Raw genomic sequence first — 17,728 nt, 5'->3', positions numbered from 1 at the left:
ATCACCAACCATTTACTACGGCATTCGTAAAGAAAAGGTGCTCCTGAGTTGAATTTAACAAAATGTGGGATTCATTGTTATTGCAGCTTAAACCGTTTAAAGTAAAGCAAGGGAGCCTACACATGTAGCTAATAATTCTTTCAGGCAGAGAATTGGAAAAAGTTCCCATTTAGGTACAATATTATGTGTACACAACATTTCTAAACATTTTGATCTACTGGTGTTCTTTGTTGTTAACATTTATACACAGCTAGCAACCTTGGTAGGGTTGGTTAACTAAGTCTGGTTATTTCACCTTATTTTCATCTTATTTATGTGCAAATAGATTTTTTTTTTTTTTTCTCTCACAACAAAGTCTGCCATGTCAAGTGACATTAAACTTGCTTCTCTGAGCTCTCAAAAACCTCCCCCTTCCCTCGTGAGATTCCTAGTTGGACCAGTATTCAGATGTATTCTCCCGCTCAGAGATTGGAACGTTCTCACCTACAAGTTACTTTGGAATCCACCTTAATGTGTAATAACTATGATTGCTCAGTTGAAGCATCTAGTTTTCCTCTACAAGTTTACAGTGATAGTTGATAATGGAGAAAACATTGATCAAGTTGAAGGAATTCTCAGTAATAACTTAAGTACTTTTCAATGTCACATTTCTAGTAGAGCCATTTCCACTGTGAAAGAGCAGCAACTTCACACCAGGGTTAATCTTTTATTTAGTATAAACAAGGTGACCTTTCTAATTGTCCCTCTGTGTCAGTGAATAAACTAATCTAAACTGAACTACTGTGTGGAATATAATTAAAGCATGATACACCATGGTCACGTACAATATATCTGTCTGGTATAGCAGTGGTAGTGTCACTGAATGGGTCCAGTACTGACCTATAACTCAAAACCCTCCTGTGACAGGACAGCCATCAACCTCTTAGTGGCCACACAAAAAAAAAAATCCAGTTTAAATGTCAGAATATTTCTGTCAATGCATCTTAGATTTTCATCATTCTGAGACCCATTTATGGAAGTAAATAAAAAGGAGTACCATAGTGAACTCCAATCAGTGAAACTAGAAGATCTCCTGCTCTCTGGACTATTCATCATAGTTGTGTTATAGGAAGTGATTGTTTTGCTCTTTTTTTCCCACCAGCTGGATTTCAAATGAATACACAAAGGATGCAGCTGTCTTTCATGTACAAGAGAAATTAACTGAGCTGCAGAAACGTGTCATGTTTAATTTGTACAATCTCAGCTCTATGATTTTAAGAGTTGTTTTTTTTTATTTAATTTTATCCCAAAAAAAAAAATCTCACATTTCACCAGCTCAGACTGGGTGTCTTCCAGTGAGAGGAAATTACCTTTTTTTCCACTTTCTCTTTCACTATATATTTTATGCTGATCTTCAAAGCTTTCAGATGTGCCTGTCAGTAAACACACGCTGAACAGAACACATAGTGGATTACAGATGGATTTGATATAGTGTTTGCTTTCACTCGGGTCCTATGTTGATTGACCCCATTGATTCTGTCAGGCTGATCCAGAGCCTACAGGCTCAGTGCTGACCCGCCTCATTCAGCACACATCCCTACCTCAGTTCATATTCTTGTAGCCAACACATACACAAACACACACACACACACACACACACACACACACCCACACACACACACACACAGAGAGAATTTCACAAAAGCAAAAAGTGTGGCATACAAATACATATTTCACAGGTCATGGAGCTCCTATTTACTTTGCTCCTGCGCCGTAATGATCACACACTGTTCTGAAATGATTATAATGGGATTTTTTTTTTGGGGGGGGGGGGGGGTCTCAGCAAGTATACACTACTCCACTGTGTGTGTTCATTCATATGGCTGAGCAATTGTAATGCTGGCCAGGAAATATGACATGTCACATACAGTCACCTCACAGTGCTGCTGGAGAGATTAGCTCTGCGGCAGTAGAGCAGTGCAGTTATCACAATGCTTGTTGTCATGGCCAGTTTGAAGTCTGCAGGTGAGGATCAATACCTGGCTCGGTTGCTCTTGAGGTCACGTTATGGTCAAGTGATCAGTGCATGAATGACACTGACTGACTGGTTGATTATCACCTGGTGTTAGGTTGAAACAGTCAGGGTCGGATCCGCTCTGTTCTTTGACCCCAGGACAAACTTCACAGGGGAAGCACTTACTAAAGGCTCAAATTACAGTGTTTTTAGTCATGTGTGAGCACACAAGGTCGTGTGGAGACAGCAGATTTTATGACTATATATGGCAGAATGTAAGTGAAGAGTGAAATGTAGCCGGCGGTGCAGTAATTTTATGGTGGCAAAAGTCTATTTTTGCTTGATTCTTTCACCTGACATCCTTCCAGGTGCTCTGATGCATGCTCCATATAACCCTTCCCTCTCTCCCTCAATTCAACTCTCTCGCTTTAAACCTGCACACAGATTAAGGTGCAGGGAGATGTAGAAAATGAAATCTTTTGGATGCAGCTTGCTGTGATATTGCAAACTCCTGCTGCCCTCAAACGAGCACACACACACACACACACACACACACACACACACACACACACACACACACACACTTTCACCTGTACAATATTCATTGCACGCAGGCACACACTCGACAGATTTGTGTGTTGATGGATGTTTGTGTGATTTTGGAGGACAGGGAGGTGTGTGAGGGGGGGGAGGGGGGTAGTGTGATAGGCAGAGCTACTTCAGCTCAGTGCCATTTCTAATTAAATGAAAAAGATCCAGGCAGCATTTCACAGCAATCCTCCCATCACACTGATTGTGATTCACAGTGTAAGCAGCAGAAGAACACTGTGCTGCCCCTATCTTTTTTGTCACCTGTTATAATTTCTGCAGCTGATAAAAAATAGGGGTCATAACTGTCTGGCAGAGGTCTAGGCCAGATATGCAAAATGTTTGACTCTTGTCCTTCTGTTCTATTGTCAAAGAAAAGAAGGAAGGACAGAGACAGACAGACAGACAGACAGATAGGAAGGAAGGAAGGAAGGAAGGAAGGAAGGAAGGAAGGAAGGAAGGAAGGAAGGAAGGAAGGAAGGAAGGAAGGAAGGAAGGAAGGAAGGAAGGAAGGAAGGAAGGAAGGAAGGACGAACAAACGAACGAACGAACGAAAAAAAATTGGTGCTCTAGATTAGACAAGGAGATAATTATGAACCTGACTGGGCCACGGACTTAAATGGACCACATCAGATTTACTCTCCAACAATATAATCTAGACATGCACCGGGGCTTTGATGTATTGTGTCATGGCCGGGCAGAGAAGAGCCATGTTCAGAGATTGTCTTTAATGAGCTCACCCATGTTGAAGTGCAAAGTAGGGTGACATTAATTCTTAATGGGAGTATTAAAAGCTTAGTTAATGGAGAATAGTGAGCATTTGTGATTAACTGGCCAAATTAATAGTAAGTGTCACATTATAACTTTGCTGAACTCAGTGTGTCTGCCTTTGTGCTGCGCAGGGCTTTTCAGATGCAATCAGAGAGGATTCTGAATCTGGAGTGAGAAAATCCTTCAACGACAACAGAAGCACAACACAAAGCTCTTACAAGATAAGGTTGTTGTGATTCTTTTTTTTTTGTCAACAAATCACATTAAAAGACCAAAAGCAACAGTTAATTTTCCACTTCCCGTGTGTGTGGTTCTTAGCCGCAAACCCTTTGGTTTGTACATGAGAAGAACACAATATATACAGCTCATTACTGTTACTCAAACATAAGTACATTGTGTGTGTGTGTGTGTGTGTGTGTGTGTGTGTGTGTGTGTGTGTGTGTGTGTGTGTGTGTGTGTTGGGGAGTATTTTCAGCTGAGGATTAATACATATTTACAGCTCAAGTGAATATTTACAGCAGCAGGATGTACGTGTGTGTGTGTGTGTGTGTGTGTGTGTGTGTGTGTGTGTGTGTGTGTGTGTGTGTGTGTGTGTGTGTGTGTGTGTGTAGGTGCGGGTGAAATTCACTCAATAGACTAAAGCCTCATCAGCCGGTCCCATTGTGTGATTCAATGATGGTTTTGTTTTGGGCAACAATATTGATCTACGGCACAGAGGAATAAATAGGTTTAAGCTACGCTGAGAAAAGTATTAGTGGGATCAATTCAGTGATGTTCTTCTCATGGGTTTTGTTGGCAATAAGAAATATATAAAATATCCCCATGTAAAAGAGCCCTCCACCGATTAAGCATTGTACTGCTGTCATCTGACCCATAATGGTACTTAAAATATTCAAACAGTTGAAGCCAAAATAGAGTTTGTATTTTCTATTCCATGTTTTCTTCTTCCTTGCTAAAACCCTGGCGCCTACATTACCCACAATGCAGACCGCCAACAGGAGATACAGGTGTGTTATACGAGTAGCAGTTGCTACAGGACGTCTCCCTCCACCTGCAAGTTCATCTTTCCTGGAACAAGAACCCCCAAAGCAGCGCTGCATCGCTATTTAAATGTCCTACTGATGAAGAAAGGAAAAAGAGGTGGATTTATTTCATGTAGAGCTAAAAGAGACTTTAGGATGAACACCAACAGCCGCCTCTGCAGTGATTATTTCACGGTGGATAGTTTCACCAACTTCCACCGGAGACAGACGGAGTTCACGGACGCACCGCTTTTCCTGCAGCGCGCAGCCGATCCGAGCGTCGCCCTCACGGCCGTTCATCTCCCGGTCGCACTGGCACCGTCCGCTGCCGCCAGCAGTTCACCACTCGGCATAAGTTCTGTGTACTTGTTATAATTATACGAGATAACTTTTCCACAGTAACTCTGCTATATTTAGTCCGCGGTGCAAACCGCTAACGTGATTTTACTTGATGAAGAATAACTTTATTTTGGTGAAATGGGAACTAATGTGCTAATTAGCTTCTGTTGAGCTCGTAGCCGAGCAGAGTTCAGAGGAAAATGCCCCGATAACGGATTATTTTGTGTGTGTCCATCTAACTACGATAAGGAACTATCATATATGTTACTGTATTTTACATGTCGGGGTGATGGTAAACATGGACCAGAGGAGATCTAGTCCTCCCGATTAATGAGAGTTGTTGTTTTTGTACTCCGGTGTAACGACAGACCGCTTAGTGGGGAAAATAACTGCAGCCACAGGACTGTCCTACAGAGCACTGAACACCTTCCAGCGAGTGGGCGGAGCTTCAGCTCCTTCAGGACACGCCCCCCCCACCAGTCTCAGAGCAGAGAAGACTGATGATTTTCTCACGATTTCAAAGACTAATTTAACAAACTTGTCAATGTGTTTTTTCATTCAAATTTGGATGGGTAGTTAGCAACCCATACGTCTGTGGTATGATGAACTTAAAACTCATTTTAATTTCTACTTTACAGCATCTTTAATGACGCTGACGCACCACTTTTGTTTGGTCCAGACCTTTCGACTTTTCAGTTTGGTCTAAACAAAAGTAACAGGTTTGAAAGGTGCCCCGAACCACAGTTGGGATCAAAGGACTGAACTTTGGTTCAATAAAACAAGGTGGTGGACATGGTCTGGATCAAACTGAACCACAGTTCGGTTTGTTTGTGTGAAGCACTTTTTGGATGGGTCAGGTTCTCGGACCAATTAGAAATTGATGCCAAAATTTTAACTTGGAGGAAAATAAGTGATGATAATAATTCCCTAATGATAATAATAATAACAGTATAGTGGCAACAAAGTTAATCTGCTCATTTATTTTTCTCCATTTCAGTAGAAAAGGCTACCGGCTGAATTGACAACACAGCGACATCGAACGCACGGCCGTCTACAAACCAATCAATGTCAAGTCCAGGGAGACGCAGCCCACATACGTGATGACGACAGGATGCAGGTATAATCATGCAAAGTTCTTTTGTTCACTCACAAAATAGCCATGTGAAACTAAAACTAACCGAATCAAGTGTTTACAATGTAACAAAAACATTAATCTTGGTTTAGACTTTAAGGTGTGAAAACTCCGTAAAACTTGAAGTCTTCATCCCCAACTGACTTCAGTGACATAACTTGAGGCGAGTTGTCAGATTTCACGTGGTTCCTTCAGGGGCCACAAAAGGAATTCAACTTTTAACTTCCTCACAGTTGGAGTAGCACTCCCTAAGACCTGTAAACAAACTTAGATGTTCTGCAGTTCCCTTTTAATGCTGTTAAACTCTGAGTGTCTTTTCTTTTTTTTTTGTCAGAAAACTGCTGCAGTTTGATAAGCTGCAAAGCTCTGAAGTTATCATTTATAAATTCAACCTTCACTGTTCTTTATCGTACATGGCACAATAGCTGATTCCTCTCTGTCAGGCCTTGTACTGAAGCTTTATCTCTGGACTTTGCAGCAGTCTGTGTTTTGTTTTTGTGCGGGCATATCTTTAGGCATATTAAAGGACGAGGGGTGCATCTTTTTGTGTGATCAATTTAGAACGACACGTCCACTTAATAGATTCCCTGTTTGTTTCCCAAATTAATATTTCGAATGAAACGTTGCAGTCAACTGAGACACCTTGGCCTCACCAAAGAATTGGAAACAGCATGAATTTGCTTTGTGTTTTTAAACATCAGCTTCTTTTCCATTTGAAAGCTTTTCTTTTTATGTTAACATTACCAACAGGGGAAGGCTGAGCATACCATCAGATGCTTAATTAAAGAGCCTTTTATATTATTGACAGCTTCCATCCTTAAACTGCATGCTCCCTCTGCATGCCACATGTTCTTCTGTGGAGGACACGCATGATTTATGCCTCATTTATCTCTCATTGCTTGTTTTGGTCTTGTGGGATGCACGAAAAACAGATATTGTATTTTGTGTTCAAAATATGATTTCTGTGACATTGTGCCATGCATATGAAATAACTTTGCTGTATATAAATTCTCTCCGTGGCTCCACATGGAATATCACTCTAAATGTTGTCTTCTTTGCTAGTCAAAGCAGGTGCACTGTGCTGGTCCCATAACACCAGAAGCACATTCATTAAGCACCAATACATTTACTCATACATGTGTTTCTGTATGTATGAGTAAATGTGTGTCACGTCCCTTTGTCACAAACCAGATGAGGACAAGTTATTGCATTGTTTAGATTTGGCAGGAATGTTCCACATCCACTCACATGCAACTGAGACAGAGGCACACACATGCCAGAGTTCATTTATGTTGATAGTTCTTAGTTGAGAGATGTAGAAATGCACTCTGTCATTTAACCAGGAGCAGTTGATCAAATTTCAATCATTGACCCTGTTTGACTCGGTCAAGCTCCTGCAGCTGGAGACTTAACAGGCAAAGCAACTCTTACAGTTAGAATGGATCTGCAGAGACAAGTGTTAAAGAGCCTAATTTGTCCTAATCCATTTTTAAATCCCAGACTTTTTTTTTTTCCTTTTAGGTAATGAAGAATTTAGCTCAGACACATACTGGAGCAGCTGTAATCCAGGAGAACTACCCACCTCAGTCATCCTCACTCCGCGGGACACTCTCCGTTCCTCCCCACAATCTCTTGTTAGACTAAAAATCAATATCATTGTGGAGTAGCAGCCCATTTTTCTTTGTCAGAGGCTTGGGTCCATAAGAGCACTGCATCGCTTCTCTCTCGTTGGTCCTCCCAGCAAAGCCTCTGCTTGGCACAGCGATACTCTGACTAGCATCCATGATAGATGGCACAGACATGTGAATGGAATCACTGAAGCACGTCGGGGCTGCAGGGCAGCACTGGCATATTTTGTTGCATCTCCCGCTTTTATCTTATCGCGATGCATCAGATGGTAAAATGACAGGAACTTTGACCAAACCTTCTGTTTATAGTTCCACATGACATTTAATTTTTTTTTTTTTTAATTGTTATTCCTCTCTGGTCTGATTGCAATAATCCTCTGTTGTTCTCTGAGTGGGTATAGGTCAACCAGGATCACTAATCTGCACTGATAAGCAGCTGAAAGAAAAAAACATGCTACATGCTAAGAAAGCATTTTTTTCTGAGAAACTGGCCGACTTGACTGTCTCGCACATACATAACCAGCTCAGTCTTTTTGCATTGCTCACATGAAAATAAATCTACAGCCACACTAGTGTGAGTCTGCGTGGCAAGCTAGCAATTGCTTCATCATCATCATGTGCCAAGCCAGAGCCTCTGCAACCACCGTCTTCCTTTGAAATCTGTAGGCAATCCATCGATGTTGTCAGTCCAGGTTGTCCTCTGTCTGCCTCGGGAATGGCTTCCGTCTATTTCATCCTTTAAGCACAGTTTGTCATCAGTTCCTTAAATGTGTCAGACAAGCAGCAACTAAGAGTGACGTCACCCATTGGTTAGTGAACTGCCATTCTGAAACTTAGAGTTTTGTCATTTGGGACATCGTCATCTTGCTATTTTGGAGCTAGTAGTGATCATATATGGACGAGCTGTGGAGGAGCGAGCAGTGAATCTGACTCGATCTGATTGGAAACCCGAGGGCTCTACACCGATAGTGGAAACCTGACTTCACCACATGCCTGTCAATCAAACGGACATGCCCCTAAACATACCGCTTTTTTAAACCTTATATTTAAAATCTTTTCTGGGGTGAAATTGTTGGATTTCCTTTTACTGTGGTGTCCTGGGAAACCATATTTGCTTGCAAGCTCTAAACTCAGACTGATGGTTATGTCATTAGTTTTTGCAGGCACAAAACAAACTGGAATTTTGACCTGAACAAGATGAACAGTGAGAAGATCACCAAACTCCTACGACTGTATCCTCTAGTTCCACTGAACAACTGTTGCAAATGTCAAGATAATCCAAATAGTAGTTGCCAAGATATTTTATACTGAACCACTATTGTTTATCTCAAAGTGGTTCTACAGTGATGTTGACACGGTCACCAAAGTCAAATGTGGACAAATATTTATAGCGATTCATTAATTAGTTGAGATATTTACTCATGACCAAAGTTGTGGACTGACCAACAGATCATTGTTGCCATCCCTTGAACCATGCCGCTGTTGTGTTTAAATCATTTTCTGTTTTTTCTCAGCAAACAAAATGTTCTCAGGGAAAAGAGTGCCGTAGTCATGCAGAGAGTTAACTGATAAAGGTGCAGAAGATTTGTTTCTGTTTCCTTGTGACCTCACAGCATTAAAAGTGATCCTCATTCGCTGTAAAGCAGGATATTTTCATGTATTTTATCTTTGCCTGTTTGGTACTTAATTCTGAGGCATTCTTCACAAGTGGCCTTCAGTTGGTGGAGAAGAGCGTGCAGCAAACACGGTTGGCAAATTAATTTCCTTAGTGTTAATAAAAGACAGCTTAGCCTGACTGAGAGAAACATGATTACCAAAAATCCTTTAATTTACTTGATTGTCCCTTAGATGAATATGTGATTTACTAATTAACCTGTTGCAACCCCCTTCCCTCAGTCCCAGTAATGAGCAGACTGGTGAATGCAATCAGCCTGACCCTATCATTATGTGTGATGAATAAATGTATGCATTACCATTATTATCAATTATATATCCTGCAATATATAATCAGGCATAAATTATGCATAACTATTCAGCTCCACACCTATTAGCTTTTTTTTGAATTGCTCATTTAAAAACATAAGACTACAGCTCAGCTAACAGGAAAACAATCTCCTTCACACACAGCTTTACACACACACACACACACACACACACACACACACACACACACACACACATATATACTACACATTTTGAATGCCATATGATCACACAGTGTGCGATATGATACTTTAAACATCTAACCGCAGAGGGACAGGACCTCTTCATCATAAAGCTGTAACAGCTTGTTTGTGTCACTTCCTATTCTTCGTGTCATGTGCCTCTTGGTCTCGGATACTTCCTCTTTTGCTACGTATCAATACTGACATCTCTGTTTACTTTCTACCACATGCTGAGGGGGGACTTAACGAAGAGCAACTTTGTGAACGACTTTATGAAGATTTGAAAAAGTGATCAGCCATGGATGGAGATGTGCTGTCTCTGTCATCCTCCTCATTGTTATCATTCTCATCAGCAGCAGCAGGAAGACAGAAAGACACTTCACTTCAGAGCAACGGCAGCTCGCCTCAGGGCCAACAGGAACAAAAATCAACTGAGGCATTATGGTATGTGTGTGCCACATTTCTACATATATAGAGTGGGCACAAAAACAGGAACACCTGTCAAATAACAATCTGCTAACTGCAAGCATAAATTCTATTTATCGAAGTAAATTTTGTTCTGCTAAGGTGGTATTTATTGGAAGGATTTGTCGTATTTTGTACAGGGGTTGCTGTAGTTGTGTTCACCCACATCTTTTTGCTTCATCAGATAAACAGTTAAAGACTCATCGAGGCTTTATGAAGGATAGTTAGGTTTAAGCTTTACAATTCTGTGGTCATGAACTGTAATCTATGATATAAAAAGTGTTTGAAACCCACGTTACAGATCAACTCTTTCTCTGATCATGTTTGTAGAGATGCTTTAATGAAGAAGTTGAGCTCAGTGAGAGGAGGAATAAAGAGTGACTGGAGTTTTCCATGAGGTCATAAAAAAGTACGCCTCACTTCATTGTTTCACAGGAATGACTCCATCATGTTGTAAAACTGCTAATAAAATACCATTATGTAATGTCAAGTCATCAACCTGAAATAACATTTGTATTCTCCAGTTCTCTCCTTTATATTTAAGTGATTAATAGTTGTGGTTCTTAATGTGGGCACACTCTAAATGCCATGACCACACTACTTACCGAAATGATTATTCTGTCTTAAAATAACCATGTTGAAATAGTGAACCTCCACACAGTGTCCTGTGTTCAGGGGCCATTGGCCAGTTACACATACAGGCATGAGTGATATTTGTGAGGGTTGCCACCAGCAAGAAGGAAAGATATTATTTTCACCTTTATCATATGCCACGACAATGAATTACCATATTGCTGTGAAAAGCGTTGGTGTTTTGCTGTCCTGCCAAGACGGCATATAATTGAAAACTTAGTAAAACTGGGTCAGAAAAGCTGAAAAAGAAAAGGCTCTGGATGAGGGGGACATAGAGCATAGTTTATGGTCCCAACAGGAAGGCTGAATACACAGTGCTGACTTACCAAGACGACGTTGTGGACATGGGGTGTGTTAGCATTTAATGCCATTCTGGCCACTAAAATTAGGCTCCGTTTCATTCAATTTGGTTTCAGTTCAGCTTCTACCCTCATCCTACATTCCCCAAACTGCAGAGCTGGTGGTTTACTGCAGATGATTCATCTATTAGTGGCCATAAACAGCCTTCACTAAAGCCCTTTCCTGCCTTGTTGAACCCAGAGGGATGACAGATGGTGCAGACTGCAGATTTAAACAAATAGTTTGACTCTTACTGAACTTTTCTTTTATGTAATAACCATTTTTGGTTATCTGATAAGGCCATGTGGGTTTCACGTGAACTGCAGTGTATCTTTTGAAAAAGCAATGTGTTGTGTGGAGAACATGACCTTGCTTTAGGATAGTATATTTTCTGAAAATGTCACCTTTTCAGGGAATAAGGAAAATGCCCTTGTTTGGAGCTTTGTAAGCGACATGTATTTCACATCATGAAGGGGCTTTGAGAAGCTTTTATAAGAAAACATAGTTCAACATTTTGAAAAATATACAAATTCACTTTCTTGCCATGAGTTAGATAGGAAGACTGATAACGCTCATGTATATATAAAATATTGAGTTACAGCCAGCAGCTGGTTAGCTAAGTTTAGCACAAAGACATGAAACAAAGGGCAACAGTTACCCTGGCTCTGTCCAAAGGTAACAAGCCTACCAGCCTTTTATCTTGTTTGTCTAAACTTTGAAAAACAGGAAATATGACAAAAAGCAAGACAAAACCAAACATGAAAAAATAATCAATAGAATGATAACAATATTATATGTAAGCCGGTGATTGTTGTTACCCAGAAATATTATTCAGAGCACACCCGTATGTGTAGGGATCCAACTCAACTCGTAGGTGTTTGACTTGAGAGTGAAGGTTTTCAATTTGCAGCCAAAAATTCTAGTTTTATAAGCAGCATTCTAAATTCTGTGACCAAAACTAATAAAACTGTAAGAGCAGATTTGTTTGTAACACAAATAATTTTATTCTCAGCTCATATTTTTACTTACAAACTTGATTTTTTTATTTCAGTGCAAGAAATTTGCTTTTAAAACTGTTTTTATGCTTGCATAATAAAAACACAAAAATACCTTCATAGATCTGACTCAATCTGATTGCGAACCCAAGGACACTATGCCCCGTCCACTGATGACTGAAACATGACAGCACCACCGACCTGAAAAATCCAACAGACTTGCCCCCCAAAATATTCCTTCTTGAGGCCTAATATCAAATTAATGACGGGATTATTTTCAAATGGACCGCCAGAAAACGAATAAGTAGGAGTGACTTTAGCAAACAACACCATAATGACTTGATTGAATGTATTTAACTTGTATTTAATGACATCATTTGAATAGGAGTCTATGGAGCCAGAAACCTTTTGGAGCCAACCCCTATTGGCCCTCAGTGGTATTGCAGTTCAAGGCACTTTCACATAGGCCTCATTTTTTCAGACCCAGAGTCTATGGTGGTAATAACCGTAAACCTAAAGGTTTTTATTGTTTTGTTGTTTATGCTAAAATAAGGTAACCTGCTGCTTCAGACATGAGAGTGACAACAAAAATCTCAGCTCATTTTTGACAAGAAAGCAAATGAGCATATATCACAAAATGTCAAACTATTTTTATAATCCTAAGAGATCAAGAATAAAAATTTTCCTTGATCCTACACAGCAGAACCAGACAGAACAATGTTATCATACAACAGTAAAATGTTTGGACAGATTGCATCGCATTTACAACATTTACAAGAGGAATATTTGTTGTACATAAAATCCTCTCGGTTAAACCTGCAAAATATAACTTCTTACGTGTCATTTTGGTGTTAAATAGACTTACATGTTCCTATTTGTAGTGCCTTGACCTGACAACGCTGCTCTCTGAAATTGTGTAACGCAGGTTTTCACATAGCAGGACACTGTACGTAAGTGGATGAAAGCATGTGTTTGCGGAGGAGTTTAGCCTTAAGGGGGATGAGAGGTGATCGCAGTTTGTGATTCTTTGTTGTACTTAGCTCTGCAAGGTTACATCAGTCCAGCAGTATGTTTGTGTGAAGAAGCCCTGGGGGCTACATGCAGAGATGTGTGTTCCTCCATGAGCAGATTCCCCCGGGACCCCTCTCTGCTGCCTCCCTGTCAGCTATTTCTTTTAGTCCAAGCTTAGCAACAGAGCCGGCTAGTTTGGCTAATTAATCCTTGTAAATATTTGTCTTTTCTGTAAGTGCTTCAATAGAAATCAACATTTTCCAGGGATCATCACCCCCATTGTTTCCACTGGCCATCAATACGCAAATACTTTGATTGGCTAGGAGAGCAGATACAGAGAAATATTCACTGTGTGTGTGTGTGTGTGTGTGTGTGTGTGTGTGTGTGTGTGTGTGTGTGTGTGTGTGTGTGTGTGTGTGTGTGTGTGTGTGTGTGTGTGTGTGAATACCTTGAGTGCATAATGTGACTGTGCATGTGTGTGTTCGTGGGTGTGCATAATAGCTCCTATTCGATTCTCTGTAAGTGCACTCTATGCGAGTGGGTGTTCAAAAGTACCCTGACGCTCTTTTGTGCATACATGTGTTTGCTTATTAATGGAAATCCTCCACTGATGTTCTTCATAATGACTTTATTTATGGCACATATCCGCTCTGTATGTGTGTATTCATGTGTGTGTGTGTGTGTGTGTGTGTGTGTGTGTGTGTGTGTGTGTGTGTGTGTGTGTGTGTGTGTATGCGTGTGTTCAGGACAGAGGCTGTGAGCCCCGTGGGTGACAGACTGCTGTCCACAGAGGAGCAGGTCACTCTGATCACTGAGAGTTTGACAGTTACCTCCACTGATCAGGAGAAACTGCTGCTGCTCAACAAGAACACTGAGCTCCGCAGAGTCAACAAAGAGGTACAACGTCACCTTAAACCAGTGCAGATTTTCTAGAGGTCCACATTTTATTGCTGATGTTGGGAGTTACATTTCTGAAAACAAGAGGACTGTGGGCGTTGTGTGAAAACTGCTGCAAAGCTGTGAACGATCATTTAATTTACATTTTTCACAATTATACCACCCTTGCTTTCTTTAATTAAATGCTGCTTTATAAAAATCAGACCAGGGAAAATGATTCTCTCAGCTGATGTAGCTATAATGCATTTAGAAATTTTGAGGAGTAAAATGTCTTCCTGAGGCCCACGTTGTTGTGAGGACAGACAGCCAATGACAGCAGTAATGAAGGGAATGATGCTATTGATTGCTGCAGTGAAGGCATTGGCAGTGATGATTATTATGTGACGATGATGATGGTATGTCACAGCTGATGAAGCTGAATGAAGAGTGGGACCAGGTGTACCGCAGTACCACACTGGGTCTGCAGCACAGACTGGAGGCACTGGAGCTGGAGAACAACGCCATCAAACAGCTAAACAGCAGACTGCTCCTCAAAGTGGAACATCAACAAGTAAACAACACAGCACGATACTTCAAGCACTCACACAACCCACACAACCCCAAGTTTATTGCATATAAGAAGTAGGTGTATGAAAATTATATGGGGAATTTCCTGAAAACTTTAGGTTATCTTCTGGCTGGTTTGGATAGCCAAAGATAAAAGCTGAAAAAAAAAAATGCTGTTCACTGGTGTGATTTTTATTCCTGTATTTGTGATTGCAGAGTGCAAAGGAGTACTATGAGCAGGCATTGATGCAAGAGTTGAAGAAGAACCAGAAGCTGCATGAATATATCAGGTTGCTCGAGAGCAGGATGCAGCACCCAGAGAGAGACTGCACACCTGCCAAACAGGTAGACCTCCTGTCAGTCGATCTGTGTGCCTGAACACTTTCTACATCTTTATTTCTTTCAATGTTCTCTGCTCTATGACATGAATGTCGCACGTCACTTTGTCCTCTCTTTTCACTGAAGGGCAGCTTTAGTGCTGCGATACGCAGTCCTGTGTCGTGTCCCACCAGTAATCCCACAGGAGGTCCCGGCCTGTCAGGCAGCCATGTCTCTGGATACAACCCCTCATCCTCCTTTTTCCCAGAGCCCTCCAGCCCAGAGGCAGGGTGGCAGGGAAAGAGCCAGAGCAGCAGAGCCCCGCTGGGAGCGCTGGGAGACTCCAAGCAAGAAGTGCATGATTTAAAGGAGCAGCTGGATGCACTAAGATGTCAGGTGGGCTGCTCTTTTCAGCACTGCATCAAAAAAATGTTTCCATCTCTAATGTGAAGAGAACAGAACTGATGTCAACTCACTGTTGCCAGGGAAAGATTTGCTTAATGCTTTAACGACTTGAAAGACACGGTGAACTGCACCACCAAGTGGCGGCTCTGTGCTCTTCAAAATATCACAATATCGAGAAGTAGCTGCAGATCACAAGATATGGCTTTGATGCTGGCTGACTGCCATATTGATGTCTTGTGTCAACAGACTGAGATTTATGAAGCCGACTATCAGACAGAGCACAACGACCACAAGCACACACTGCAGGAGAACCGAAGGCTGAGGAAGAAGAGGGAGGAGATGCGCCAACAGATGGCACTACTGCAAGAACAGGTAGTGTCTGTACACATGGCAACATACTAAATACACACCAAAACACAAACACATTCATACTTACTCACTTAAGCATAGATTATGAAACACATTGTTAAACTAGTCTTGTTCCAAACCCAACAAATGATGTATGAGCTAAATGAAAACACATGCACTGCTTGATTACTTTGTTTATCGTGTCGGTTATGGAGACTTTAGGATCATGTTTTGGTTACATATGGAGTTTATAGGTAATGCATTGACATCTGTATTGTATGTATAATCTGAAGTAAATCCCAATTTAACCTGAAGAAAATTCCTCAATGGACTTTATGTGTGGTTTTCAATGCTCCACATTTTATAATATAGGATTTATAATCTGTTTTGACACAGCATGGGGATGAATCCATTTCAAGCTGCTCCCTGAATCTCTTAGAGACATGCTTGTCACTACAATCTCATGCATTTTTCTGATTCTGCCGTCTGTGTTTCTGACATTGCTACAGCTCAAGGTTTACGAGGATGACTTCAGACGGGAGCGGTCTGACAAACAGATGCTGCAGCGACTGTTACAGAAAACGCCTGCAAACAAGGAGCCCGTGCTCGTCCACCGCTGCAATAACGAGCAGCCGCTGCCAGGGGGCGACAAGAGGACACAAAGTGGAGAGAAAAGACAGCAGCACCACCCACTCTGCCCTAAACACCAGAACAGGGACAAAGAGTCAGACTGAGGCTGAAAGGCAGAGAAAACCATGATTATACACAAAAAATAAAGCTCAGTCTCAGCCTGGTAAAATAAGAGACGCTAAATGTGTCACAAACTCAATTTCATCTAGAAACGCAACGTAGCATCATTGGAGAGGAAGTAAAATCTGACTCTATGCGATTTTAGCTCTCCAACAATAATAATTGCCAATGTGTGTAGGTTGGTACCTACATATATTTAATATATCTAATATATCTCTTTCTGAAATATATATTTTCCTGTAGTTACACTCTTTTTTTGTTTACTCTGATTTGTATAGTAAACCATAAAAACAATTCCATAACAGAGGAGCCACAGAGTTGTTCATCAATTTAAAGTATTTTGACAGTAAATTATTTATTCTCTAAAAGTATAAAAGTACCCAGCAGTAAATTATACAATACAATCTGTGCACAATGGCATCATTCAGTTAAGGAGGTAACACTTGACTGGACTGAGTTAATGTTTTCTCTGTCTCTAGAGGAAGATTTACTGTGGCTCTTTCCTGGTTACCCGGTTATCATCTCAACTGAAACTACTGACACAGATTACAACAGAACATAGTTCAGCCCCAGATGATCAGGGGATTTCCTCTGTAAGTAATTTTTTTCTGTTTATTTACAATGTTCCTGTAACAGACTGTAAAAGATTGTTTAATCTGTCTTTTTATTAAAGCAAATAACAAAACCAAGAAAGGGTATTTCACAAAAACAATCAATAACAATCAATTAATGTGTTTTAATTTTTGTTAATTTAATAAGTTAATTTATTGATTGATTGACACACATATATACACAATGTCAGCAACTTGGTAACAACCTACAGACATTAGGGCACCAGGAGGAAGCATCACATGTTTCACTGTGAAGTTAAAATGTAAACGCTGCTGTTTCTGAATCCCAAGACTAAAATCTCACAGCTTTTCCCAAAAGGAAGCTGACAGTTATGTTAGTTATTATTTGAGGCACCAAAAACAGCCTCAAATTATAGTGTTTGTTTCCTGGTGGTGAAATGAGTCATTAGCTCAGTGAGTGGAAATAACACAAGTTGGGTGGGGACCTCCTAAAAAGAGAAGGTTTTGTGTTACTCTTTGAACGGCCCTCCACACCTTGATCACATGACACTGTGAGGTCATCTGATTTAATTTTAGCATTCGGAGGAATATTAAAATGCTGAAGCAGAATTTCCCAAAAGTGTACCGTGCAGTATATAATCTCTGCCACAGAGCAGTGTGACAGCATCCAGAGTCCAGATTCACAGAGGGACAAAGAGAAGACTGAACATCACAAAGGTATGGAGACAACCAACCATTTACTGCAATAGTTATTGTTAATACAGACAGATAGGGTTACTCTGCAGATGATTTTACATAAACAAACACCAGA

General features: G+C 40.7%; 1 protein-coding gene across 2 annotated transcripts; it reads left to right on the top strand.

The window, feature by feature from the left end:
• Positions 1 to 9,850: 9,850 nt before the first annotated feature.
• On the top strand, positions 9,851 to 16,329 carry LOC138211637 (TNFAIP3-interacting protein 1). 2 transcript variants are annotated; one of them, XM_069171609.1, is made up of 7 exons: positions 9,851 to 10,082; positions 13,833 to 13,978; positions 14,385 to 14,528; positions 14,741 to 14,869; positions 14,990 to 15,238; positions 15,494 to 15,619; positions 16,105 to 16,329. In XM_069171609.1, exons 1-7 carry the CDS (start codon positions 9,941 to 9,943, stop codon positions 16,327 to 16,329), a joined length of 1,161 nt encoding a protein of 386 aa, XP_069027710.1. In that variant the 5' UTR covers positions 9,851 to 9,940. The 2 variants fall into 2 exon arrangements, with proteins under 2 accessions (XP_069027710.1, XP_069027709.1); XM_069171608.1 differs by having other exon boundaries at positions 13,828 to 13,978.
• The last annotated feature ends 1,399 nt before the right edge of the window (positions 16,330 to 17,728 follow it).

The sequence above is a fragment of the Embiotoca jacksoni genome, unplaced genomic scaffold, assembly GCF_022577435.1.
Source record: "Embiotoca jacksoni isolate LCO1_2020_lvr unplaced genomic scaffold, fEmbJac1.0.p SCAF_5, whole genome shotgun sequence".
NCBI lineage: Eukaryota > Metazoa > Chordata > Actinopteri > Embiotocidae > Embiotoca > Embiotoca jacksoni.
The sequence above is the reverse complement of the archived record's forward strand: the minus strand, read 5'-3'. Positions and strand labels throughout refer to the sequence as shown.